Source organism: Aulonocara sp. 'chitande type north' Nkhata Bay, linkage group LG7 (assembly GCF_057382095.1).
Source record: "Aulonocara sp. 'chitande type north' Nkhata Bay isolate Kocher_YH1m ecotype deep benthic linkage group LG7, A_spYH_male_GT1.1, whole genome shotgun sequence".
Taxonomy (NCBI): domain Eukaryota; kingdom Metazoa; phylum Chordata; class Actinopteri; order Cichliformes; family Cichlidae; genus Aulonocara; species Aulonocara sp. 'chitande type north' Nkhata Bay.
In genome coordinates this window covers 15874560-15902141 of record NC_141350.1, presented here as the reverse complement: position 1 = coordinate 15902141, position 27582 = coordinate 15874560, and the positions used below count along the sequence as shown (strand labels likewise).

Sequence of the window (27582 nt, the reverse complement as noted above, 5' to 3'; positions counted from 1 at the left end):
CATTAACTGAGGAAATCAGATATCCAGAAATCTCCAATGACTGGTGTTTCATGATTTTTAATCCCTGAATACTGCAAAGGGTTGATATAAAGAGAAATATTTATAAATTTAGAGTTACATAAAAGGACAGGAAAAATTAAGTAGATCATTATATGATAAAGCAATCTTCCAAAACCAGCTGATCTAGTGAAGTTATTTAAGGATATGGAGGATCAGGTCTGTCAGGTCTGTTAATAAAACTTTGCAGTAGCCCTGCATTTAAAATCTGTTTACTCACTAAACCAGCAGTTATCGCTCCATGAACGTGGTAGATAATTTCTTTGTATTGAGTATCTGGCAGATTATAATCCTGGTTATTTTCATTGTTGGCACCAGACAACACCATTCAGTTCTCAATTTCTAATCCGGCTTAAAGTCTAGAACTTTGCCATAATTTATTATCAGATTCTCGCACACTCTCCTCCTGGAAGGAATTAAACGGTTGAGGTGAGGGTAATTAACCATATGTCATTTTATTGCATTGAATTTGGAGGCTTAAATAAAATGTCTGTAACATACAGGTGACAAAAGAATGAGATTCGATGGCTAAAAGGCAGCAAAATGATAAATAAATATATGAATGGATGGATGAACGAATGACACCTCCTACACACACGCACACACACTTTTAAGTTGAATGCACTCAAAATAACCTCTAAGCAAATGCCTGTGGCAGGCGGTTGGAGGAGAATACCGTAGTAATGAAGGATTGATCGAGCCCATTGGCAGAGGCTGGCTAGTGTCTGATGGTATCTCTTTCTTGTGGAACTCAGAGTCATTGCAGACCTCAGGCTCACCAACCGGGCAGCTAAAGCCACTGGACAGGATCCTCTGATGATCCGACCTGCCGACCAGCTCACAGTTTGTCACCGGCTGCAGGTCCACAAAGGTAGACGCATCATCTAAACACGTGAACTTATTAACAAGTAGAAGGATTTAAGAGTCTGGTTTTTAAAAGTAAGTCAGTTGATATACACGTTATTGATTCAGCATAGCATCACAAAGCAGCAATTGTTCAACAATACATGTCAAATCTTTCAAATATTGTACAATGAAAGAGGTAAATATGCAGCAATATGACCCATCAGGGGTTCTCGTTGATCTTGAGTCCAGGAAACTGCTTTTAGCCCTTTGACTGGTGCAAGAAACATTCAGAGCAATCTCAGTGCATCGCTGGTTTCAGGATGTTTTGATTATCGACAATTGCTTCTTTCTTTTTTTTTTAAATTCAGTTCCCTTGTTTTAATGAGTCTGATCTCAAATCAGTGCTTCGATTCACAGTACCTTTGCATACCAGTAAAAAAACAAGACAAAAGAACACACAGATTATTGCATACTATGCTAATGGCACACAAACCTCGGCTCAGGTGGATGTTTTGTACCAAAGTTATTGCCAGACTGAAATAAGTTGGCATCTATTGTGAAATCTGTCATCACCTTCATGTTTAAACACATTCAAAATGAATCCCGCTCCTCCCACTCACACATTTTCATTACATTCATTACTTAGATTTATTTTTAAATACTATCTGATCTGTGTGACCCATTTGGGTGTGCAATATTGCTGGAAAGCTATCTTGGAAGACGTGCCATCGTCAAGCCTTCAGGTTATTTCTGAAACGAGCAAAGTGCACAGTCTGTCTCTCCTCACATCTCTTACGGAGTAACCCTGCGTTCACACGACGCTCTCAGCAGTGGGAAAGGATGTGAACAGAGGACAGCAGGTTTTTTTTGGTTTTGATCATAACTGGATACAGTTGTGGACGACGTTCCAACTAAATAGGATGTGGCTAAAAGGTTACACAAATTGCCTGGACGATGGGGTTTTAAACAAATACAAATCACAGAGTGCGGTTAGAATATAATACACGGAACAATTGATACTTTCATGAGGTGTTACATATACCCATCAATACAGTTTGGATGTTATTAGCATTTTCAAAGACGCAGTATCCTGTAAAAAATATATATCTGTCACTGTCCATTATCAAACTCGATCCGTTCACTCTGGTTAAAAACAAAACCACTGAGCTATAGCACACCCTCCTACTTCAAAATTTGACATAGTGGTTAAAATGATGCCAAGTGATCTTCCCTTCACTCAGGCATTAAAGGAGGGTGTGTCTAAATCTCACAAATTGGACGGGAGTTTGGACTGTTTGTGTTCCTTCTCTAACATTTTAGCGGGAGATCTAATGGGAGAAGAGTGAAAACCAACGGACTGGTGCTGAGGCTCAGGCCCTGAATGTGTCCGACTGACAGGAGTGGCTTGACCCGGGATCGGGGTGTAGGGTTTACTGACAGCCATCGGTGAGGAGAAGGGGCTGGGCGCCCCTGCTACACCCTCAGAGGAGCCGCTTATGGCCAAAGGCCTTTCCTGGTGTATAGAGCTGTGAGAGCCTGAGATAGTCTTTATTTCCTGGGAAAAGAGATCCACCGAGGACTCTGCCCTCTGTCTGAGGGTACAGGCCACCCTGGCAGGGCATGAGGTCTGAAGGGTTAGAGGACTATGAGAGTCTGCAGTGCTGGGGAGCTCACTGTGGCATACTGTCCTTCCCCTCACAGGGCTCTGGATGCTGGGACTGTGGACAGGAGGCGTGTAGCAAGGCGAGGCCTCTGCAGAGCCATACTGGGCCAGGGAGGCAAGGGCTGAGTGCTCTGGGAGAACCTGCGGGAGAAAAACAGACTGGAGTCCTGCCAGGCTGTGCTGGGCCAGAGAGGCTGCGGCCCCGGCTCTGACTGCAGACACTGGCTGATTAAATCCAGCGGAGGACTGGGTGTTGGTGATGAAGGGAAAATGTGGGAGGTTCAGGCCACTGGTTCTCCTGCTTGCTCTGTCACTGCTGGACCCCACCTGCTGTGAGGTGATATGGGAGGTTTGCTGCAATTGGCTCAGTATGGGGCCGACTGAGCTTGAAATAAGAGGGGTTAATGTGGTGGCTGAGGGGGCCGGGAATCTCCCTGCTAGCCTCCCTGGTGCCCCCTGTTGGAGTAAACCTATCGGTCGTGGTGGGGTGGTCATAGCACCGTGAAACGGCTGGGAGTGGAGCTGAGCGGAGCAGGTGTAAGAGACGGTGGCCTGGCTGATGGGAAACACCGACGCCATGCCAGAGTGGGGAGGATGGAGCAGAGGCTGGTGTGTGTGCAGAGGGGCGAGGGGCTGCAGGCTGCTGGTGAAGATGGGCTGAGACGTCAGTATGGGTGACAACGGCCCACTGGAGAGTAGCTGTGTCCTGGGGAATACTAGTGTGGCAGTCTCAACCTCAGATCTAAGGTTGGCAGAGCTAGTGGGAGAATTGGGCCCTGAACCACAGCTACTGGAGGCACTCGCTCCAACATGTACTCTCTTTGAATAGCTGGACGGGTCCTTCACAGAGCCGGGACGTGGCACCAGAGGATGGTGGAAGAGGATTGGAGGAAGCTGGGACTGGTGGGCCAAGGCCATAGCAAGCGGGGTGGTGGCAGCCGCAGCCTGGAGCGGAGCCTGAACCAGCGGGGCCCAGATGACCGGGGTGGGTGACGGAGGAGCAGGCGGACGGTTTATACTCGGCACAGTGCTGGTTTGGTTCAGCTGAGTGCACTGGGCCATGTCGCGGTCGTGTTGCACTATTCTTTGGATGATCTCACTCTCATGAAGGTTTAGTGTGCCAGAACTTTGGTGATGCTGAACTTTGTGTTGAAGAACAGAGTTCCTCTTCCCTGTTAAGAAAAGAGAAATAAGGCCGTGATGCACTTTTAGCCCCTCCCCTTTTTTCACAAATGACATCCTTAGACAACACATCATACCACACGCTGAAGAGGAAGAATTAAATATAATTGTATAACTCAAAAATATATTCGTCAATAGTGCGTCCATGCAATGCAAACACTTTTAAATTATGTATTTCTTATTCTGCACACAAAAGCTCCCACAACTCCTCTCGTATATGGGAGTAAAAAGGCAAATGATACCTCTAGAAAATGCAGCCTGCTGTTAAAACACTACAAAAAATACACTCACAATTTGACAGATATTATCTGACAATATTGGCTTACAAGTTCAACAGTGCAAATTTTGTCATATATATTTCCATGCTTTACAATCTCACACTCTGGCACAGTGGGTCTTAAAACAATGTAGTCTCATCGTTTACAATAACCCAGCACTGTTTGTAGCACATGTAGCGGAGGAGCACCACTGCTGAGTAAACAGTGGAGTAAAGTCAGTCACTAAGTTGCAAACTAGTTTTTGAAATATGCTTATGTGAAGTTAATCTATAATGATCCAGAGATTTTCATTTTCTTCTAACTAACATACCAACATACTGCATAAATACACAGTATATAAAGACATTGCAATGTTATACAGCATATGTATCACTACTATATTGGTTCTCTAAGATGTATGTCATCCAGATTTGGGCCAGGCCTGGCATAGATGGCACTATTTATGTGATGGGATGCCATATCTGGCCCGATTGTGGTTTGGTTTATGTGGCCCAAGCCCATAGAAAACAGGTCTAGCCTGGATCTGGCATCAAGGTGTCATGGCAGGGTGTATGTCAACCAGATGTGGGGCAGGTCTGCAAATGATGGCACTGTTTGGTCTTCTATTTTAGTTAGAAGACCAAATGCCATGTTGCAATACTATACTGCTATGGTAGCTAACGTTTCAAATGCAGGTTTGACAGGTTTGTGAGTGTACACTTTATCCAAAGTCGGTTTACTCATTTTTTTCCAGTGGGTGGCTGTAGCTCAGGAGGAAGAGCAGGTCACCCATTGATCGGAAGGTTAGTGGTTCGATCCCTGGTTATTCCAGTCTGCATGGCAAAACTGAGAATGTGTGTGGCTGTAGTTAGGAAGCACTCAGTTTAGCGGGATTGGGTGAATATGGCATGTTGTATAGAGCACTTTGAGTAATCTGGGAGAGTAGCAAAGCGCTATATAAGAATCAGTCCATTCACTGATTCTTATATAGAACATGTTGTAATTACATGGCTTGATTAAGGTACACATTGGGCTGACATCTGGGGCCAGGGTTGAAACTGTTGTGGGCCAGCAGTGTGTCTGCAACTGGCCTTGTGCTGGCCCACGTGTGGGCCACATCTCACAAACCATATCTGGGCCGCCAAAGGGCCGTCATTCTTTGCGGTATGTGGGGCCATGTGTAAGCACATTTTGTGGGCCAGATCCGGGCCATACCAATTTTGCTATGTGGGTATATTATGTCTCCAGATTAGACTGGAAGCAATCAAAAAGTTAGAAAAATGCCACCCTTTAGACCTAACTGTCTCTTTTAGGTTCCAATCCAACTGCAGACTGCACAAAAAATACTCTGTTTGAGTTTAGTTTACTTAGTAAATACTTGCTTATAGTATAATTCACTGGTCACTTTACTGGGTATACCTGAATAGCTGCTTAAAAATGCAAATATCTAATTAACCAATCACATGGCTGCAACTCAGTGCATTTAGGCACAGAGGCCTTGTAAAGACGGCCTGCTGAAGTTCAAATTGAGCATGAAAATGGGGGAAGAAAGCTGACTTTTAATCTTGCATGGTTGTTGTTGCCTAAGCCGGTCTCAGTGTTTCAGAAACTGCTGATCTACTGGGATTTTCCCACACAACCATCTCTAGGGTTTATAGAAAATGGGCCGAAAAAGAATAATTGTCCAGTGAGAAGGAGTTCTTGTTGATGCCAGAGGTCAGAGGAGAATAGCCAGACTGCTTCTGTCATGGTCCTGGGCCATGTGGGCCCAGTATTCTTAGTTTTTTGTATTCTCGTATTTCGTTCCTTATTTAGGTCATGTTTCCTGAGTTGTCCTGTTATGTTGTTCCTTATTTGACTTCCCCTTGTGACTCTTATCCCCTGTGTGCCCCTCTATGTATCTGTGAGCCCTCATCTCCCCTCGTGTTTCATTCCATGTTTCCCCAGCCCACTATGCCCGTGCTCTCTCTCTCCTCCTGTTTGCACCTCTGTGTACTTCCTGTTTTACTTTGACAGTCTCCCGTCAGTGTTGTTTACTCCTGCCATGTCTTGTTATGTTTATCTGTGTCAGCTGTGTTCCCATGTGTGGCCACTTCCCCTGATCATCCCTCTTGTGTATTTAGTCTCTGTGTTTCATGTAGTCTGTGTCGCGTCGTCTGTGTTCTCACCTCCATGTTTTCACGGTCAGTCCTTGCAGTGATCATCATAGTCTGAGTTTTCTTAGTTTGTCGCAGTATTAGTTTTCCCAGTTTAGTTATAGTCTAGTCACGCCATCCCTGCTTTGTTTGTGCACTTTGTCTTCAGCCATAATAAAGGCTCGCTTTCTGTTAAGTCCACCCCCGTCTACTCACTTGTGTATGCACCTGGGTCCATCACACACACCACCGCACGGCCTGTCTCTGCAGACCGTGACAGTACGACGCGACCATGTCGGACCCAGCGACACAAGAGAGGGAGATCCTCCAGACGGTGGAGTCGCTATGTGGTAGATGGCTGCGGTGCTCCGGAGAGGAGGAACGGGAGGAGTTGGCCCGCCAAGTGGGAGTATGTGTGTCTGTGTTTCCCTGGCTATGGGAGGCACTACACCCGCTGATCACCGACCTTCTCGTCACCGCTCTCCAACTCCGTCCGCAGCCACGGCTGCCTAGTGTGCAGGCTATGCCGCCAGAGCCCTGCTGTTGTCCCGTTTCCCCGCTGCTTCGCGAGCCAGAAGCAGTTGCAGTTGGAACGGTGAGGCTCGCCACCGACACACCTTCCGCTCGCGCCCCGTCGGCTTCCGCGTCTTCACCGCGGTCTGGCCGCACGGCGTGGCGCACGGAGACGACGGAGGCCATGGACTTTGGCGAGGAAGAGCGGCAGCAGGTGTTACGGGCGTATCGGGAGGACGAGCTACGCTGGAAGCCCTGGCTTATCTCCGAGGAGGAGCTTCCACCAGCCGCCCCGCCTCGGACTGGCCGCCCGTCCTCGCCGCCTCGATCGGACTACTCTTCTCCCGCTTTGTATCTGGCGCGGATGTGGTCAGAAGACGAGGAGCCGGTCACCACAGAAATCCAAGTTCCGTCTGCGTCCACTTCAAGACGGAAGCGGCGTTCACGTCGCCGTCGCTCATCGCTACGGCATGTCTCGCCCTCCACTGAGCGACACGAGGAGGCTGTGGAGGTGATGGATCTCGACCTCGAGGAGCGGCAGCGCGCCGCATGCGCGCAACTGGAGGAGGAGCTACGGGGGAAGCCAGGGCTCGCTCCTCACTACGGTGAGATTTTCCGCGGGACACGCCTGGCCTTTGGGGGCCCCCGGAGTTGCCAGGAGCTCCCGCCTAATGCTCCGCCAACCCTCGCCTCCTCAGCGACGCCGCAAGAGGCTCCACTTTCCACGTTAACGGGGCTCACGGCCAAGAGGAAACGGCGTTCGCGTCGCCACCGCATCGCGCGACGACCGGAGGTGAGTGAGTGCAACCTGTCATCTCCAGCCTCCATTGAAGCCGTAGAAGATGAATTAGACTCAGAATTACAGAGCCACGGGTCAAATTTAACAGAGACACATAGTGTGGAAATGGCTGACTCTGGTACTGGGAATGGTGTGGTCTGTTCGTCTGGCTTCCACGAACAGGGAGTAAGACCCACTCAGACTGTGAGTTCCAACACTGGGGAGTCACAGCCGGCGTTCTTGTCACCGCCACCCGAACAGGTGTTTAACTGTCCAGCCTCTAAGCTGACCGGGGAATCCCCTGTTTCGTGTGTTTCTGTTTGCGAAAATAAAGTCACTGTTTCAGAATTACCCGCTCTGCTAACCAAGTCACAGCCAAGTGCATTTGTTTCAGAGAGGATCTTGGACAGGCCTAGTGATCTTGTAGGGGCCCCTGACACTACACTTGGGTTGAAAGAGAGTTCCACAGGCCGTGATGTTGCTTGTGTGGGGAGTGGGGTGGAAGTGTTTTCTTCTGTGTCATTTAATGTGCCTGGGGTTCCATCTAGGACTGAGTTACCTGTGGCTAATGCCTCCCTTCCCGAGCCCGCTCCGCTCACCAACGAGCTACTTAAAGTAGGCCCCTGTGCTTCCTTAGCACATAAGGATTATTTAAAGGAGGGTCATGACGTAAAGTGTAAAAGTACTGAGTGTGAGATGATGTGTAATCCTGTTTTGCATGCTGCTCCTATTCCCAATGAACTGAAAACTGAGAACGCGGATCATGAACTCACGTTGGAACTTAAAGATGACGACATGGAGTCAAATCAGGGTAACATGAACTGTGTAACATCACCCGTCTCCGCTAGGAATGCTAGCACAGCATTAGCCGTACCCATTTCACCATACACACTACATAACACCCTTGAGTTACAGTCCACCTCACGCATGGTTCCTAGTCACTATAACCCTTACCGCCATCTTGCTAGTCAGTTCTCATCGCCCAGATTCATTCCTGAACATTTCATGTTTGCCCAGGAGTTTATCCGTGAAGGCTTAAGTCGTGTTTTTCTGGGGAGTGTTGTAGTCCTTGTTTTCCCTGTGGCTGACCCGGCTTATCTGGGCCGTCAAGCCCTGTCATTGCTCGAGACTGAAGGGAGGAATATAGAAGCAGGACTTTCTGTTTTGGAGCCTGTTATGTCAGCCTACATGAGTCTTGAAGTGAATGAGCTGGTCTGTGCCTCAGGACATCTGACACCTGTTTGCTTCTGGACTGTTAACTGTAAGATGTCAGGTGAATGCGTCCAGCCTCATGTCTCGTCAGCTGGAGGGCCCGAGGGGCCCGTTCAGCCTCCTGTCTCCGCTGGAGGGCCCGAGGGGCCCGTTCAGCCTCCTGTCTCCGCTGGAGGGCCCGAGGGGCCCGTTCAGCCTCCTGTCTCCGCTGGAGGGCCCGAGGGGCCCGTTCAGCCTCCTGTCTCCGCTGGAGGGCCCGAGGGGCCCGTTCAGCCTCCTGTCTCCGCTGGAGGGCCCGAGGGGCCCGTTCAGCTCCCTTCCACGTCGGCCGTACAGGCTGCTTCTCAGCCTTCTAGGAATGGCGTGAGCTTTCTCTCCGCCTCAGACTGCCTTCTGCTTCAGCCGTCTCTTCCAGCTGGAGGGCCCGAGGAGCCCGTTCAGCCTCACACCATGTCAGCTGGAGGGTCCGAGGAGCCCGTTCAGCCTCCTGTCTCCGCTGGAGGGTCCGAGGGGCCCGTTCAGCCTCCTGTCTCCGCTGGAGGGTCCGAGGGGCCCGTTCAGCCTCCTGTCTCCGCTGGAGGGATCGAGGGGCCCGTTCAGCCGCCACCTGCGGCCGCCTCGTCGTCGCCTGGTCCAGCTTCTGCCTGTGCTTCACCTGGACCGGCCCCGCCGTCGTCTGGTCCGGCCCCGCCGTCGCCTGGTCCGGCTTCGGCTTCTGCTCCTGCTTCGCCTGGCCCGGCTTCGGCTTCGGCTCCTGCTTCGCCTGGCCCGGCTTCGGCTCCTGCTTCGCCTGGCCCGGCTTCGGCTCCTGCTTCGCCTGGCCCGGCTTCGGCTCCTGCTTCGCCTGGTCCGGCTTCAGCCTCAGAGTCCTCGTCTTCGTCTGCCTCAGAGTCTTCGTCTGCCTCAGAGTCTTCGTCTGCCTCAGCCTGTGCTTCGTCTGCCTCAGCCTGTGCTTCGTCTGCCTCAGCCTGTGCTTCGTCTGCCTCAGCCTGTGCTTCGTCTGCCTCAGCCTGTGCTTCGTCTGGTCCCGCCTCGACTGGTCCCGTGCCCACCGGGCCTTGGCCAGTACGCCTGACACTGCTTCGCCGCCGCCTTGCGCACTGCCGGCCCCCTGAACTGCTTCGCCGCCGCCTTGCGCACTGCCGGCCCCCTGAACTGCTTCGCCGCCGCCTTGCGCACTGCCGGCCCCCTGAACTGCTTCGCCGCCGCGGCCGGCCCCCTGAACTGCTCCGTCGTCTCCTTCGCCGCCGCCGCCGCTGCCTTCCGCACGGCCGGCCTCCGGACCAGCTCTGCCACCTGTGCCACCCGCCTGGTCGGCCCCCCGACCGTGTGACTCGTGAACTCTTGTGCCTGTGGGCTCTGGGTCGGCCCCCTGAACTTTATTTTGACTATGGTCGTGTGCTCCCGTGTTTTCTGTTGTTTATTTTGTTTCCCGTTCTGGTCCCTCCGTCCTGGTCCCCCGCCTCCCGCCCTGGGTGGGTTGTTTTCTGTTTTTGTTTCTCGGGTTTGGGCTGTCGGGAGCCAGCCCTTTAGGGGGGGGTGGTGTCATGGTCCTGGGCCATGTGGGCCCAGTATTCTTAGTTTTTTGTATTCTCGTATTTCGTTCCTTATTTAGGTCATGTTTCCTGAGTTGTCCTGTTATGTTGTTCCTTATTTGACTTCCCCTTGTGACTCTTATCCCCTGTGTGCCCCTCTATGTATCTGTGAGCCCTCATCTCCCCTCGTGTTTCATTCCATGTTTCCCCAGCCCACTATGCCCGTGCTCTCTCTCTCCTCCTGTTTGCACCTCTGTGTACTTCCTGTTTTACTTTGACAGTCTCCCGTCAGTGTTGTTTACTCCTGCCATGTCTTGTTATGTTTATCTGTGTCAGCTGTGTTCCCATGTGTGGCCACTTCCCCTGATCATCCCTCTTGTGTATTTAGTCTCTGTGTTTCATGTAGTCTGTGTCGCGTCGTCTGTGTTCTCACCTCCATGTTTTCACGGTCAGTCCTTGCAGTGATCATCATAGTCTGAGTTTTCTTAGTTTGTCGCAGTATTAGTTTTCCCAGTTTAGTTATAGTCTAGTCACGCCATCCCTGCTTTGTTTGTGCACTTTGTCTTCAGCCATAATAAAGGCTCGCTTTCTGTTAAGTCCACCCCCGTCTACTCACTTGTGTATGCACCTGGGTCCATCACACACACCACCGCACGGCCTGTCTCTGCAGACCGTGACAGCTTCAAGCTGATAATAACCACGTGTCACAACCAAAGAGCATCTCTGAATGCATAACACTTTGGACCTTGAAGCAGATGGCTTAGGTCTTTGTTAATTAAAAACAGGAAGCTGAGGTTACAGTTCACACCAAAATTGGACAGTGGAAGACTGGAGAAAAGTTGTCTGGTCAGATGACTGTCAATTTCTGCTATGACACTGGAATGGTAGGTGTAAACAGCATGAAAGCCTGGCTCCATCCTGCATTGTATGATCAGTTCCGGATGCCGGTGAGTGGGATATTTTCTTGGCACACTTCGGGCTCTTTAGTACAGAGCACCTTTGTGACACGGTGGAACCAGAGACTCGAATCATGGATGTGCAGCTTATAAATCAGCAGCAATTGTGTGATGCTGTGACGTTAATATGGACCAAAACCTCTGAGGAATGTTTCCAGCACCTTGTTGAATCTGTGCTACAAAGAATTAAGACTTCCAAAGGACAAGGGGGTCCTTAGCAAGGTGTACCCAGGAAAATGACTTTAAACTGTTTTCCATTCATATAAGATTAATTAGTAAAGTCTAAAGACCATGGATTAATGTGGCACGCTTACATTTAAATATTATTATTATACACTGTTTTCTATTCTTGGCTTTTGTTAGCCGCTGTGCTTAAATACGTGCCTACATCCACGCCACCACTAATAACAGATATAAAGTCCAACTGATGTTAATTTTAGTGCAACACTAAAATGAACAAATGAATGATTGATAATAATATAAAATTGGTGCCAGTAAATAGGTTTTATCTTATCTTTAAGGACTAACCTATGCGATCCAGGCGATCGAGCGCCACAGTCTCAAACGCCCTCCTCATCATGGGATACTCCTCCAGCACCTCATTGAAGTGGTCTACAGACAGAGAGTACAGTCGACAGTAGTTATCTGCACGCACGCTGGCAGTCCTCCTGCCTCGGGTCAGCAGGCAGATCTCTGCAGGGAAAGAGATGAGAAAAAAAACCCTTCAATTATTTGTTTCACCGCTTTAAAAGACTTCCTGCAGAGTGCAAGACAGGTATTAACAGCAAGGATTAAAAACAACGCATTACTATGAAGTGTTATATAATGAGTCCCCCACCACCACCACCACCCACCCTCCTCCTCCTTTCAGAAGTTGTGTGACAAGCCGCAACAGAATTCCTATCTTCTTAGATCCATTCACAAAAGAAAAGTCCAAAATAGTATTATTAGTATGAGATGATAAAGCATGAAAAAGGCTGATGCCTCTGAACTCCACAGATGGAGCACTTAATGCAATTTCTGCAGCTTACAGTTTGTTCTGACCTCATCTGTCGTGCCAGATCAGAAAAATAAAATAATGCGCCATTAAAAGAAAACAGGAGGGAAAAAAATGAGGCATATTTTTCAGGACAGACATATTGAGGATATAGACGCACAAATACACACACACACACACACATACTCTGTCTCTCTCCATCTCTCTCCGCCCTATTCTGTCACTTTCTTGAATTTATTACACTTTACATCATGGGATTTCTTTTTATCTTGTGTTGGTTTTAGATCTTTTCTGTCCTAGTTTATTATTTTAACATTTCTTCGTGTTTTTAGATGTAGGAGAATAACTTGAAGCCAAATTGTTTTTGCCCTGACTGTTTTACTCCAAATAAATGCGTGACTATGAAAGGTTTAATTTAGCTGCTTTTTTTCCCCCTTTCCTCGTTTAATACTTCTGCCGAAACAAATCTGAAAAGAATTAAGAGTTTTATGCTTCGTAGTTGACATTTAATGATGACATTTCACTTTGGTGCACAGATGGAACAGACAACAGCAGGTTGAGAAAACATAACCGAGAGGAAAAATTCTGGATTTCAGCTTTAAATATGGTGTAACAAAAAGGGGAAAACCCCACAGATGGAATCAAAGATCGCAAAGCTCTGCCCCTCTTAGTTCCCAGCGCTTTTAAGGAGATGATGTGGACGATTTTTCCCAGCTGTAATAGTCGGGGAAGATAATCTGCCGAGTGCCTGAGCCAAATAAATCAAAACAAATCATACAATCACCACTCCTTCACATGCATTCAAACTGACCCACTGTCCACTACAGAACATATTAGCATGCAGAGCAGCCGACTTCACCTCCAAAATAAGAGCCATCGGACAACTTGGTGTCTTTGCTGTTCTTGGTCAGGACGCTGACAACGCCGTGCTGGATGAAGTACATCTTCTTGCCGATGGTCCCCTCCCTGATGATGTAGTCGCCCGGCTGGAAGACCTCAAAGCGTAGTTTGGTTAGCATGGAGGTGACGAAGTTGGGATCAGCGTTGGCGAACAGGGGCATGGAGGCGACCAGTTTGCGACAGTTAAAGTTGATGATCTCCTGCAGGAAAGAGAAAAAAAAGTTCACCTTTTACATTTTTTTCTTTTTGTTAATGCAATGCCTTCAAAAACAAATTTCAGTCATGATAAAAGCAGGGGGGCTAACAGCTTAATGCTCTTAATGCTTTTTTAATGAGGTCCCCCGTCCTCTTCAAGCCATTACTTATCAGATTACATGACTATTAACATTGTCAAAGTAACACAGCCATATTAGATTACATAATTAACTGTTCACCATTAAGAACAACGTGGCTCATGTCATGCATTTATACATGTGCTGCTGACGACAATAAAATGTTTGCAAAATAAAATAAGGACAATGAATAATTTTGTTAACATTTTACTATTTAGAAGAATTAAAGAAATGCTAAACAAATAGCCTACAGGTCAGAATAATGTAGCTGAAAGCTTATATAAGAATAAAAAATGTATTTGTCAAAAAGCATCTGTTTTTTTTTAAACACCAGACTTTACTTAAGGGTTATATTAAACGGACAGTAAATGATTAAGAGAGCAAATAACAACTTTATGTTGTCTTTAAGCATTTACACATTGTTTGCATAATGTATGTTATCTAAAAATCATCTGTTGATGGCTGACCTCTCTCAGCGGCTCATTCAGTTCCTCCAGTATGCTCTCCTCGTCAAACATCTTGCCCTGATACCGGTGTTCGTAGTAGTCGTGGATCCTCTGACGCATGTCTGCAGGAAGCTTGTGGAAGGACATGTACTGCTCCACTTGTTTGTACTATGAAAAGCACAAAGAGCACACTTATTAACATGATTTTAAAAAAAACTATATATCTATATCTATATATATATATAGATATAAATATATATATATTCCTGTTGATTAGAGTAGCAGAAGGCTGCAAATGTAACGTAACATAACCGTGAGACAAAATGCAAAGTCATGTCAAAATGAATATATTACACTGATTGATGTGTTGGCTCAGAGGTAGGAATATAATGTGTCTCATTATTTTAACAGTCAACTGTCAGGCCATCTGTGAAACCTGCCCACAGTGCAATGTTGTGACTCTGCCCCATCTGACAATTACAGTTGTGCTCTGCAGGCTGCAGCTAATAACATTAACTACTGTGTCCTTCAGCAGTGTACTCTAGCAGCAAAGCACCAAATATGGTCCATGCACCCTGTCTATGCATGGTAAATCCAGCTGTAAGTGTCAGCTCTGCTTTTCATAATGCACTGCCATGTCTGTCTTTTTTTGTGTCATGTTGCAGTTCGTCTGTCCTTTCCCATATTCCCCAAATGAAAAGTTAACGGCAGCTATACGTGGATGTATAAAACATGTTTTTGCAAACAAAAAAGTGGGTTTACGCTCCCCTTCAAGATCTGTCACTTAGTGAAAAGTAGCAATATTGAAATATAAAACAGAAATCCTGCATTAAAAATTGCACTTAGGTAGATGTCCAGATTAAAATACATCACACAGAAAAAAAGCTCCTCTCCTGTACCTAATAATATATGATATCAAATAATAATAATATTATAGGATAGTATTCATATTTTTTATTTTTTAAGATGAAGCACATCTTATCGTTGTAATCTGCCTTTTAAGCTTAAGCTTATTGTTGTTCATATATATATATATATATATATATATATATATATATATATATATATATATATGCAAAATACTCATATTAAATGTGGCCACAGTTTGAAGTAATGAGGTCAGCATATGTGCAAGTAATCCCTCTGACTCAAAATCGCAGGCTTCAGACTGCTGTAGCCGCTCATTATAAATGAGGTATAAGTAAATAAAGGCCCTATTTAAGCTGGAACTTAAATATATATATAGCTGGCAGTTTAACCTAAAAAAGCACATTTTATGAACTGATGACAATTTTATTTTTTTCTTTCTCTGTTGGCAAAAGAATTCAGAAAAGAACCGAATTTGATACACTTCATGATTTGATAATGTAATAAGTGAAACAGTTAAATAATATTACCTTATGAAATGTAGTGGAACAGAAGTGTTATATCAGAAGTAAAACTGTGGATGATTTTTCAGCAAACACCCACCTTTTCTTGGTACTGCCTCCTGGAGGAGTCCAGAGACTGAATGAGTGCAGTCGCATGCCCCACAAACATGGCAAAGCAGGTGGCACCCACGATCATGCTGAGGATAGTGAGCCACACGTCAGCCATGCCGATAGGAGGGTACAGGCCATACCCGATACACAGCATGTGACTCATGGCCTTGAACAGGGCGTAGGAGTACTGCTGACCCCAGGTGTCATTCTGAAAGGGATGCAGAGGAGGAGAGATAACGCGTACGGCTATCTACGACCAGCGGCTCAGGAAATATTTGATTTGTTAGATTTTTACACCGGATGCCTCTCCTGAATGTGTAAACCACTACATTACGGAGCCATCGTACATCACATCTAAATCAGCTTAATCTGAGCTTATGGACGTGAACACAGATGTATGTCCCAACTGTTACAAAACATCATTTATGGGTAGGTCTGTTTCATGTGCATGTGCAATGACAATAAAGTTGAATTCTAATTCTATTCTATTCTATCTTCTTCAGGAGGTATTAACAGCTTTGCAAATAAACAAAAACCACCCTATTTCTGCAAAATGTTTATTGAAAAACATGTGTGACTGAAAACTGGATATAAAGATTAAACACGCTACCTGTTGACGTTAATTTAATCTGTGCTCTCAAACCGATAACTAATGACGCTTAGAGATAAATGTCTGCATGTGGTTCGTCGTGTTTTGGGGAGGAACACATTTTGGAGGCTGTCTGACTCATAAATAATCCACTTACCACCATCTTGTTCCTGGTGACCCAGCAGTCTGGGGGGAAGTCTTGCAGCATGGGAACCAGAAACTGCAGACAGCCATCCCAGTGACACAGCAGCAGCATCATACCAATCAGGTTCATGATACGCACCATGGCGCTGGCAAGGTCGTATGTCATGTGGAAAACCTGTGACACAGATTTTCAGAATTAGGGGGAGAGAGAGAGAAAAAAGAGAGATAATAAAACACTCATATCTCTTCTATAAAATGTTAACACCCATGCACGCAAACAGAGGATTTGAAATAAACAGGAGGAACCGCGATGATGGTGTTGATGGATGCAAGCGAACTATACCGAACCACACTTAATCTTCTATAGACTACCAGAGGCTATTTCAGAGCAACCATCTGTAACGTTAATGGCTGATGGGGATGGAACATATAAAAAATAATAACGCGGGATAATATCTCTTATTGAGTAAGCTGACTGTGTGTAAGTGTGTTTAAATGCAGAGCCAACAAATTAACTCTGCAGCAGCACTTTTTTTCCCCACATACAGAGCGAAAGTGTAAGAAATCTGTTAATGAGAGAGAAACCTTAGTATGCACGGTGCCTAAAGGGAAACCTGTACTGTTAAAAAGATGGATGTGCACATTTAACATGGAGAAAGTTTAAAAAAATGAGATCAGGCTTCAGGCAGCTGCAAACGCTTGGTTTCAGATTGAGTTTTTTTCTGCACTCCTCCTTCATTCTGCAGCTCTTCAAACCTTCTATTTGCAAGACACAGCCAATGAGAGGAAAGCTGGCCTAAAGGGAGAGAATGTGAAATAGTTTGTCAGGAAGAGGATGAACTGATAAACTGGCTGACTGGTAAACAATGATTACTTTTGAACTGTGAACCATGCAAAGCTACTCCAGTAGAGTCCTGGAATATAAGGATGAAGGTGGAAATGAGCACAAGACGTCCCCTTTGAAATGAGAGAAGCATCTGAGAGCATGCTGCAGGTATTAATCTGGAAAATAGTGTAAGAAATTCTCTAAATATCAGCCACACTACTTAAAAGACTTAAAAAATATTCCCACTTAAAAAGCTAGAAGCTGTGAATTTGTTCATTTTTATCGACTAATATTTTTAAGACTGTAACAAAATCTTTTAAATATCCAACCAGTCAGTTGAAGCTAGCCAGTATGGGGCTATCTTCATCTACCTCTTCCCACTGGTGGATATAGCGAATGAGTCTGGAGAGGCGCAGCAGCCGTAGCAGACTGAGGATCTTTGTGAAGCGGACGATCCTCAGAGCTCGGGCCGTCTTGTAAAAGTCTGAGTCGATGCGCGTCTCCACGATAAGAAAGATGTAGTCCACGGGTATGGAGGAGACGAAGTCCACCACGAACCAGCTCTTCAGGTACTTGATCTTGATCTGATGCGGGTCCAGGATGATCTCCGTGTTGTCCTCCTTGACGATGCCCGTGCGGAAGTTGAGGACCAGGTCCATGAGGAAGAACGTGTCCGACACGACGTTAAAGACTATCCAGGGCGGCGTGTGCTCGTCCTTAAAGAAGGTGATGCCCACGGGGATGATGATGAGGTTTCCCACCATCAACAGCAGCATTGTCAGATCCCAGTAGAACCTGAAAGATGGACAGTTGGATGTGACTCACACCATAAACCACAGCAGGCCAGCGTCATTAAGGCACAGAAACGGCTAATTTCTTCTTATTTGATGTAAACAGAGGGTATAGTCTCCTCTAGGTCTGGCTAAAACTTCTTTGGGGTCGCCAAAGTGACGTTGTTGATATAATACACAGAAAAATAAAGATTTAGAGGCGACAACATTTTGGTGAAAGGAACAAATTCATGTGTTGACTTTCCTCTGTTCTTTTGATCAAATTTAATTTAATTTATCATATGATATTAGGTTGCAGGTGTTAGTTGTGGTCTATGCTAAATGACCTAGTTTCATTCGAAAAGTAAACTTGCACTAACAATGACAACAGGCCAAGAAAAGCAATTATAGTAGGAGCTCATAAATGCAATGCAATTTGGTTACTAATTTAGTTTAAAAACAGAATCTAAATAAACACATGCTGGTATTAAATCTCAGCACGGCAGAAAACCTGATTGCAAATGTCATACCTTTGTCATAAGAGCCGAGCTAAACAAACGCAAAACTGATGTAAATGAAATGTTTCTGGGTGACCAGAGAAATAGGAAATTCCTGCTTGTGGATCTGAAAATTCAAAATGAGCATTTTTTGCCTTCACTTAAGAAAAAAATTGGACAGAATAACTGGTAATAAAAACGCATCTGTTTGAACTTTGTATTAAAACAACAACAAACAGGGACGTATTGATGGGAACATTTCATCAATACAAAGCCAATCAGTGTATGCTGCTTAGTTTACACAAAACACTTAATACAAGTATGTGTGAGTATGTGCTCCAAATTCAAAGTGATTCTGGCTACTTATAGAAATGAACCTCGCTGTTTCACACGGTCTGAAAACCCAGCAGAGTTCTGTCCGAGTGAGCAGAAACAATGTAAACAAGCAAAGAATTATTCTCTGATTCAGTTAAAGAGTGGGCCAAATGGGAAAAGAGTGACACCGGTTATTGGGAATTCATTTGAATTAATCATGAATACATATTGATTTTCAAAAGTATCAGCAGGAGTGTGTTCAGTTTCATCGAAAACTGCCTGTTACTAGTCATTTACACACAAAACAGAACACATTTATTTAGCAAATGTTCTTATGAAATTTAGAAATATGGCTAATTGGAGTTCACTGTAAGCTATTCTGACTCTTGATTGATGTTTCCCAGCTATTTGCTATACTCATTCTTTTTAATCTAGCGTTCTACATTTGTCAGAGTCACACAGTAATGTACAACGCATCCACACAAAGAGCGTGTAAGATGAGAACCCATACATGTGCGATTTCATGAGTGAGTCGTGTCAAAAAACAAAACAAAAACAAATGATCTCAACAGGACAAACATGCAGGGTCAGCAAAAACTGCACGCCAGCTGGAGGTTAAGAAACCAAATATCTCATCATCTCATCAGCAGGTATATTTAAAACTTTAGCGTTTTCTCCATGAATGGGGGGGAAGAAAACTATATGGAGGCTCAAGCATGCCAAAATATTTCTTTCTTTTAAAAAGTGTAAAGTTATTGGTATACATTCATAAATATTAAAATATACAGGATCTGAGCTTTTAATTAGCTTATGTATTTATTTATTTTCTTAGTTAATTTTTTCTTTTAAGCGATACATTTGTTTTCAAAGGTAAACTGAATTGCATTTTCTTAAGACTTAATTATGCTTTTTCTTTATACATTTTTTTGTGTGCAAAGGATGCAGCAGTCATTCAGAGTGTCACTGTTTGATCCATGCCAGGTTCACCACAATATTAGATGTAATATTTGCTTTTTCAGGTGATACCTCCCAGTGGGTTGCTGTTGTGATGAGTTACAGGTGCTGCATTGTGTTACTGGTGATGGAAAACATTCTAGAGTCGAATGAGGACAACACGGTGGAAAGAGGCAGAGGAATCTGGTGAATGCACTTCTACCTCTTCTAGTTTACTTACACCCAAAACGTTCACAGTCACATGTGACAAAATGTAGAAACCAGTGAGGGCACGGTGGCCATTTGTTCTAATCAGCTTTCTGTTGTTCTTTGCCAAACAAAGAATTTGCATTTCTCTCGACATCTGCCCGTTGTCTCTGCAGTGACACACTGGTCCTAATTGCGCTTCCTCTCTCTGGCTAAATCCACCGTTATCTCCTGTGAATCCATGTCATCTCCAGAAGTCAGCACCCATCAGCCAGATGTTGAGTAGTTAGCATTACTGCTCTGCAAACGTCACTGTGCTGCAGAGCGCTGGAACAGCTGGATAATTTTATTCATTTATTTTATTTTATTTTTTTAAAAAGGTCTGCAGAGGACGGTACATTGCTGACCACCCTGCTGGAACATCGGCTGCCTGTGCGCGCAGAATTCAGACCACAAAACAGACAACTGGCTGGTGTAATCTGATGTTACCATCGAAACAAAGCTGCTGCTTGTACGGTCTGTGGACCTCGACTGGTCCAGAGACAAAATCTTGCACTATTGAGGTCAGAGTGCAACTACGTTAAAGAGCATGAGAGCAAAAAAGAGAGGGGAGTTACAAGCAAAGTGAACACAAAAAGGCTTAAAATGGTGAAAGGAGCTTAGATCAATCAGGACAGCTGAAAAAGGGATCACATTTGTACTAGAGATACTTATCTCTTGCTGCCAGAGTGCAGCTGAAACACAACAGCCTGCATGCAGCTCAGTGGCTTAACACACACCTGTACTGTGGCTCAGGCCCACCAGCAATCATATTAACCATATTTACGCAGTGTGCCAGTTCAGTGTGTCTGCTGCTGTATCCTTAGAAAGCTTTAGAATGAAAAAAAAAAAAAACAGCAGTTACTTGATAAAAACATCAGATTGTGTGTGTCTATAGGAAGATAACAGGAAACCGTACATCGGTTATACAATGCCTTGCTGACTGTCATGGATGCGCACGGTATGTCAGCTCACAAGCAGGGCACGGAGCTGCCTCTTTGCTGGATTGCCACAAAATCTCAGAATAATCTCTGGTGCTGCAAAAGGCATCTGTAACTTAAAATGGGATCTGCGGGATAAAGCATTCACCTTATGAGACCCATGGCAAGCACTAAAAATGCCCCTCCTGCTCGCACTGCAACCCAAAGTGAGCATAAAGTAACAACACCTCGTACCTCACACACGGAGTTAACAGCTGGCCGTCCTGATTCCTCACAACACACCATTTTCATTTCAATCTCTCTTTCTGTGTGTGTGTGTGTGTGTGTGTGTGTGTGTGTGTGTGTGTGTGTGTGTGTGTGTGTGTGTGTCGTGCGCTCTCTCTCTGCGTTTTTGTGGCATGTCCCCTCCCCGTCCACACCATCTCTGCTCCATTAGACTAATTGTGCTGTAATAATCTCCCACTGATGTGTGCTTCTAATATCTTGAATGGTCATGTTACCCTATTTTGATTACCCCATTTCCAAGCCCCTGCTGCACTCTGTAATCCATTGCCCTGGCTAAATGATGACAAAAAAAGTGTAATTCAGATGAGTGGAAAAAACTGCAGTGGCACACATCGGCATACAGCTGACTGATGAAAAATATGATGACAGTGAGCATTAAGGTTAAATGCCGGGAAAATCTTTTGGTGGTGGACGTATCCAGAATACTGGTGTGCAATGAAATAGTGCAGCATGGCTGGGAAATTTGTTAACTGTGGTTGGCTTAGTTTGTTGCACATACATGCAAAGAGCTGCAAAGAGTTAATTAAGTTCTACATAACCTGATGACACCATGGACACACAAATGCACAAACTGGGCCAACCAAAGCAAAAGGACTTATATCCTGGATATGCATGACATAACCACGTTTCCCTGCAAAAAAAATGTAGACAACGCTTTTAAAAATGTCCATTTGCACACGTTAAGCCATTTATCTGCTCAAGGTGGGCTACTGAGGCACATTTAGCTAATGATCTACCTGTTCTGCAGAGGCTTACACTCCTGATTATCGTGCTGCTAATATGGCCACTGTAGTTACAGAAAGGCATGCACGGGGATTATAGTTTATACCCTTAACACATTTTATGGCTCATTCATTCCAGGCAGTTTTTAAATTATTAGTTTTAACGCATGCGCAGGCCAAATGAGCCTTTAATGTGTGATAGGATCACTGCAGCACTTCTTTGTAGGACACAACTATTTGCGATTATAAAAAAAGAAAAAGGATTTCTGCACAGAAATTACCTAAAATCACTGTAGGGATGGATTATCCAGAAGCCTGCAGACTTCACGCGTTCCCTTTCGTGTTCCACGGCCCTCTCACTGCCCAACATCCGCAGGGAGAACTTGTTGACTCCCGGCTGGAGCATCGCCCCAAACTGCCGGTGCATGAAGCCAGCCTGGTAGAGACGCTCATCTTCGGGTATTATTTGCTCAGAGCCCTCCAACTTGATGAAAGTTGACTGGTCAAACAGTGACGGTTGCCCGACTATGCCGGTCAGCCCACCCGTTGCCCGCTGTAGGGCCCCGGGGCCGTGCTCACCGGGGAAACTCTCGTTGACTCCAGCATCAGCCTCGGGAATGAGGCGCCTCTGCTCCGCCAAATCTGACCCGGGGGGATGCCGTCCGGAGATGGAAGAGATGCTGCCCCTAAAAAAGCGGCAGTCCCCATTCAAGTTGGTCTTCACGGTGACGTCCCTTTCAAAGTCTTCGACCCCGGCCTCCCCAATGCTCTTACAACTGCTCGCGGGAGACAGAGAGGACAAATGTTTGAGCCCGATACTTTTCCTTTTAGTGTCCTTGTCGCCGTTCTCCCCTTCGTCAGTCACAAAGGGCTTTTGCCCAATGTTTTGCGGCAAGCTGTAGAGCCGTTTGCGCATGGAGGACTGGAATCTCTCCATTTGGAAGAACCAGAAGAGGTTGCGCTCTAAGGACAGCCCGTGAAAGCGGGGGGATGAATCATGAATCTCACACACTCGGGGTGCCGCTGGAGGCAAAAACAGTGACGGGGGAGGTCCGCAGGACGGGTCGTATCTTATCTGACTCTTGGGACGTGCCGCTCTCCTCCGGTTCAAACATTGAGATGCGTCAACGAATACGCGGCGGCTGCGATCAGACGCTCATGTAAAAGCGCCAAACGACAAATGCATGTAAATCCAGGTAAGCTCGTTGAGTGCAGACGGGAGCGCATCAGGATGCAGCATGCTGAGCGTCGGACGTGCCGGAGTGGGAGAATGCTGCTGCTGCTGCTGAGCTCCTCAATGACAAAGCATGATCCCCACCTCCCCCGAAAGCCTATCTGAGCCCTCTCACGGCGCAAGGTGAATACACACATGCACGCAGCTGCCCCTGGCTTTCACTGAGCGCTGACATCACTAATCCATAAGCCTCGCGCTTTCTAATAACGTGAATATTGATGGAGCTAATCTATCGGGTTGCCATAGGAGCCAGGATGGCACACGCGCTCACCCCGCCCAGGCAGGACAAACTGGAGAGGATGATTCAAGGATGCGATCTAGCATTGGAGTTGGTAGTTAAATAGTTGAGAGAATGTAATCTTAAGGTTTGGTGTTTGTGGCATCGGGCCTTACACTGCAACAAACAATTCTGATATTTGCCCAACCCGGTGAATGATGTTGGGCACAAAACTGACACTTAAGTCTGATTGACACGAGTTTTACACGAGCTGCATCCTGTGTTTAAGCATGCGTGGTTGTTTGTGATGCTCAGGATGCGCAAATCTTGTGCCCATCTTGGTCATTTCTGGTGGGCAACGTGGATAGTACGTCCTTGGCAGCACATGTACGGCAGGCAGAATGTGCGTCTATATGATGTGTATGGCTCTACTGCATTATCTGGGTTTCGCAGGTTCACCTGGCTATGAAAAAAATAAAAATAAAAACAGTCCACGTGGAAAAATCTAAGGAATGGCACCTGTAATCCATAAACCAACCCAAATTATTCTCTTAACTGCCCAGATTTCTCACCCAGGGTTAAAATATCTCAAATTGACCACCGGGTAATGATAGTATTGAATTTTATTTTTTCCCATAAACACTGGCATGATCCCCACTGTATAAATAACGCTGAATGCTTCATTGAAAATCATCAGTTGGGGGTTAATTAAAACTAAAATAGTGCACAAAGCTGTTTGGTCACATATCACCTGTGTTTTTGGCATCAGTGTTTCAGTTTTATTAGCTCAACAAGACAATTTTAGTTAAAGGGAGAAGCGATGAAATACTTCTGGCCAATGTGGCAAATTAATTTGATGAAAGGTTGTTGACAGCTGGCTGCATTAAGGTTGTATGATTCAATCCAAATGTCACTAAAGTGATTTAAACCATACGGCAATCTCATCTGGCTCACTGCCAACCAACAAGAAGGGCTGAACAGTTTGTTTCCCTCGAAATGTTTCCCCACGACACAGTGGTAAACTAATTAAAATCATCATTTGTGTGCCGCTTGCACAACTAAGAGAACTCTTCCTCCACTTAAATTATTTATTTTAATTCCCTGCCATCAGCGGCCACATAATACGCGGATATAAAGTAGCACACAGGGAAACAGGTTATTCTCTTTTATTTATTTGCTGCTTGTTAGTCTCCTAAAGGGATGCCCAGATAAGGACTTAACACTTTTTGTTTTACACCACAATCATCAAGCTTAGTGATGTTTGGTAGGCAGTAAAGCTAAATTGTCAGAGTTTTATTTCCAGCCCTTTCTGGTACCTGCAAATGTAAACATCCCAGCCTGCTGGAAATAAGGTCGGTGTGTCTTCACTGGGCTGCAAATCTGAATTTCCATGCAGTGTCATCCTTATTCGTACCCCTAGTGCACTGTATAGGTGGCTTTGGCTGATTTACATTTGACTACTTGCTTAATTTTCTGACCTGTGACATCACAATAGATCCCATCTTATCCCAAAATACAAGAAGCTCATCAAATGTTAAAAATAATAATAATAATTTTACACCCAAGTCAAAATGAGAAAACATGTTAGAGAAAACAATAGAGTCATACTCCTCACCAGCCATTTTCTTAGGTACATGTTTTCTTTAATTGCGCATTAATGTGTTAATATCAAATCAATATATCAAATCGTTATATCAATATATCAATAAATATAAACAATCTAATAAATATCTACTCAGCCAATCACCTGGCAGCAATTCAGTGTATTTAGGCATGAAGACATGATCAAGATGACCTGCTGAAGTTTAAACCGAGCACTAGAATGAGGAGGAAAGGTGATTTAGGTGAATTTGAAGATGGTGTGGTTGTTGGTGCCAGACAGACTGGTCGGAGTGTTTCCGAAACTGCTCATCCGCTGGGATTTTCCCACACAAGCATCTTCAGGGTTTAGAGAGAATGGTCCAAAAGAGAGAAAATATCCACTCAGTGGCAGATCTCTAGGTGAAAATGATTTGTTGATAGCAGAGGTCAGAAGAGAATTGCTAGACTACTGTGAGCTGATGGAGAAGTAACTCAAATAACCACCCAAGGTATGCAGAAAAGCATCTATGAGCATGCAACGTGTCCAGGCTTGAAGCAGATGGTAAATGGACTGGTTCTTGCATAGCACTTTTCTACACTACTTGAACACTCAGGGCGCTTTATACCCCATGCCTCTTTCACTCATTCATACATTCCTACTTTTTCTACACCTAAGTGCTCTCTATCTAATATTAACATACATTTATACTCCGATGAACACATTCAAGAGCAACTTGGGGTTCAGTATCTTGCCAAGGTGTACTTAGGCATGTAAACTGGAGACTTGGGCAGCCGGAGATCAAACCACCAGCCTTCCCATTAGTAGACCTGCTCTACCTCCTGAGCACCCCATCAGATGGGCTACAGCAGCAGAAGACGGTCAGGTGCCGCTCCTGTCAGCCAAGAACAGATACTTTTTATATAGATTATATACGCAGTTAGCACGCAATGAGCTCAAAATTCACAGAATAGACATGCTCTGTTGTAATCGTTGTTGCTTAAGATGTTTGTGCTGGCCATGGATTCTGGTGCTAACACATGCAGATGGAGGTGCGGAGCTGCCATTTCCGATCAAGAACAAGAAATGATAGGTTTACTGGGGGTTTTTTTGTTTGTTTTTCTGAACCTCTGAACTGGCAAGCAGAGGACGTGAGGCTCACAAACTCGAGGTTCTTTTTGCAAAAGCCAGGCAAGATGGACATAATCAGAAGAAAATGGGAGAGGGGTTTTAAAGAGACAGAAGCCAAAGTAGCTTGTATCAGTGCCGTTACATAAGTCTAGGGTGCTGAGACTCATACAAAGCTTGACTAGTTTGCAATAAGAATAGAGAGATTTAAACAACCCCTGAAATACTGAAAGTTACCGCTGTGAGTTAACGCTTCCACATTTGAGTAACATCGAGTATCTTTTCACATTGGAAACATTTTTTGTTTAAGTTAAAAAAAAAAGATTCATTTTGACAAAATACCATTTCATTTAGGTGTCAAACAATTAATAAAATCATGTATTACCCAAAACTTCCATTTAAATGGTACGTCACACTGTATGATGCTATTTTGCACTAATCACTGCTTTGTTTCACTTACCACAAAAAGTCTTTATTTAAGACAACTAATTATATGCCATTTGTGACACATGATGTTGACAACTGTGGCAGCAGATGTAAATAAAGTCCCATAAATAAATAAATAAAACATTAATCTCTCCATTAAGTTTGGAGAACTCTTTAGATTTGCTATTAAAACAATCCGCTGGCTTGTTTAAGAAGTAGTCCATCACACCGGTTTAAAGTTCACCTGACATCCGAGAGATTAATCCGCCCCGAGAGAACAACAAATCATTTTTGTCAGGAGTTGTGTTCCCTCCTTTTTTTTCCGGGTTCACAAAGTCACAGATGTCTCTCTGCTCTAGAAATGGACTGATTTTATTACTGTTTGAATCCTGCTGACATATTAATCCAGGGTGCAGCATTACATCACAGGAATTAGACCCAAACAATTAATAAAACAGTTAAAAAAGACACAAAAAAAAAGGTCAAAGAACAATAGTTTATTATTCTCTGGCTGGTAATAGTTTTTTTAAAATATTCCTGAAAGTCCATCAGGGAAGAAACCGATGCTACCTTCCAGAAGGAATGACAAAATAGTGCCCGCCTTTGTTGGGCTGCAGCAGTTTCCCACATTTTGTGATGAAAGTGCTTCCCACTACAGCTCGAGGATAACACAGGAGAAAGAATATATGCTGTATTTATTTTAAATCTAGTGAGATATCATACTTCTTTTTTTTTTTTAAAGCTTTACAAGATAAATTGATCTCTGTTTTTTTAAAGAAGAAAAAGAAGAAGACGGAGCAGCAGAGGACAGTGTTTAAGAGGAACAGTTTCAAGTCCAGATATGGACTGATGTGAAAGTAATCTTTTTTGGGATTACATAAATGTCTGTGACTGCTCTGTTATCTGTTATGTTTGCAGTTTCGTACTATGCAAAGTGTTGAATAAAGTTTAACAAAAAGAAAAGGCTTCAAAGACTAAGGATGTCTCATGTGACTCAGGTTAAATTTGCACATTGATTTTTTATACTAAGCAAAAAGAACTGGTATCTAATGTACAACAAGAACACAGATCAGTCTCAGTAAGTGAACTGAGATGTATGTATGCATGCATATTCCAATGATGTGCACTAAAATCATGAATGCAAAGCTTTTAATGGCTGACTTGACATGTAGGTTTGCCTGTTTCACTACCTGACAACTTATAAAAAGCTCCCTCAACAGTGGCAGAACTACAAAGTCAAAGTATTTGACATTGCACCATAAAACAGAACTCTAAACATCGAGCCCTCTGAATATTTGAATCTGCTGTTTAAAACTCATTTCCCTTCCTTCATTTCAAGACGTGACCTCAGTGGCATCCTCCATTAATCCTAAAAAGAAAGGCAGCTTCATCCCTCGGCTGTCACTCAAAGTCCTTTCACCGTGTACTACTTTCTGTCTT

At 44.7% G+C, this 27582-nt stretch overlaps 1 protein-coding gene across 1 annotated transcript; it reads right to left on the bottom strand.

Annotated features, from left to right (window-relative positions):
- Positions 1-10: 10 nt before the first annotated feature.
- On the bottom strand, positions 11-24410 carry LOC147324875 (potassium/sodium hyperpolarization-activated cyclic nucleotide-gated channel 3-like). The gene is made up of 8 exons (XM_086299017.1): positions 21840-24410; positions 17221-17644; positions 16037-16198; positions 15280-15498; positions 13831-13977; positions 12991-13231; positions 11663-11827; positions 11-3738 (listed from the first exon to the last, which is right to left on the bottom strand). Exons 1-8 carry the CDS (start codon positions 22493-22495, stop codon positions 2171-2173), a joined length of 3582 nt encoding a protein of 1193 aa, XP_086155143.1. The 5' UTR covers positions 22496-24410; the 3' UTR covers positions 11-2170.
- Positions 24411-27582: the final 3172 nt, after the last annotated feature.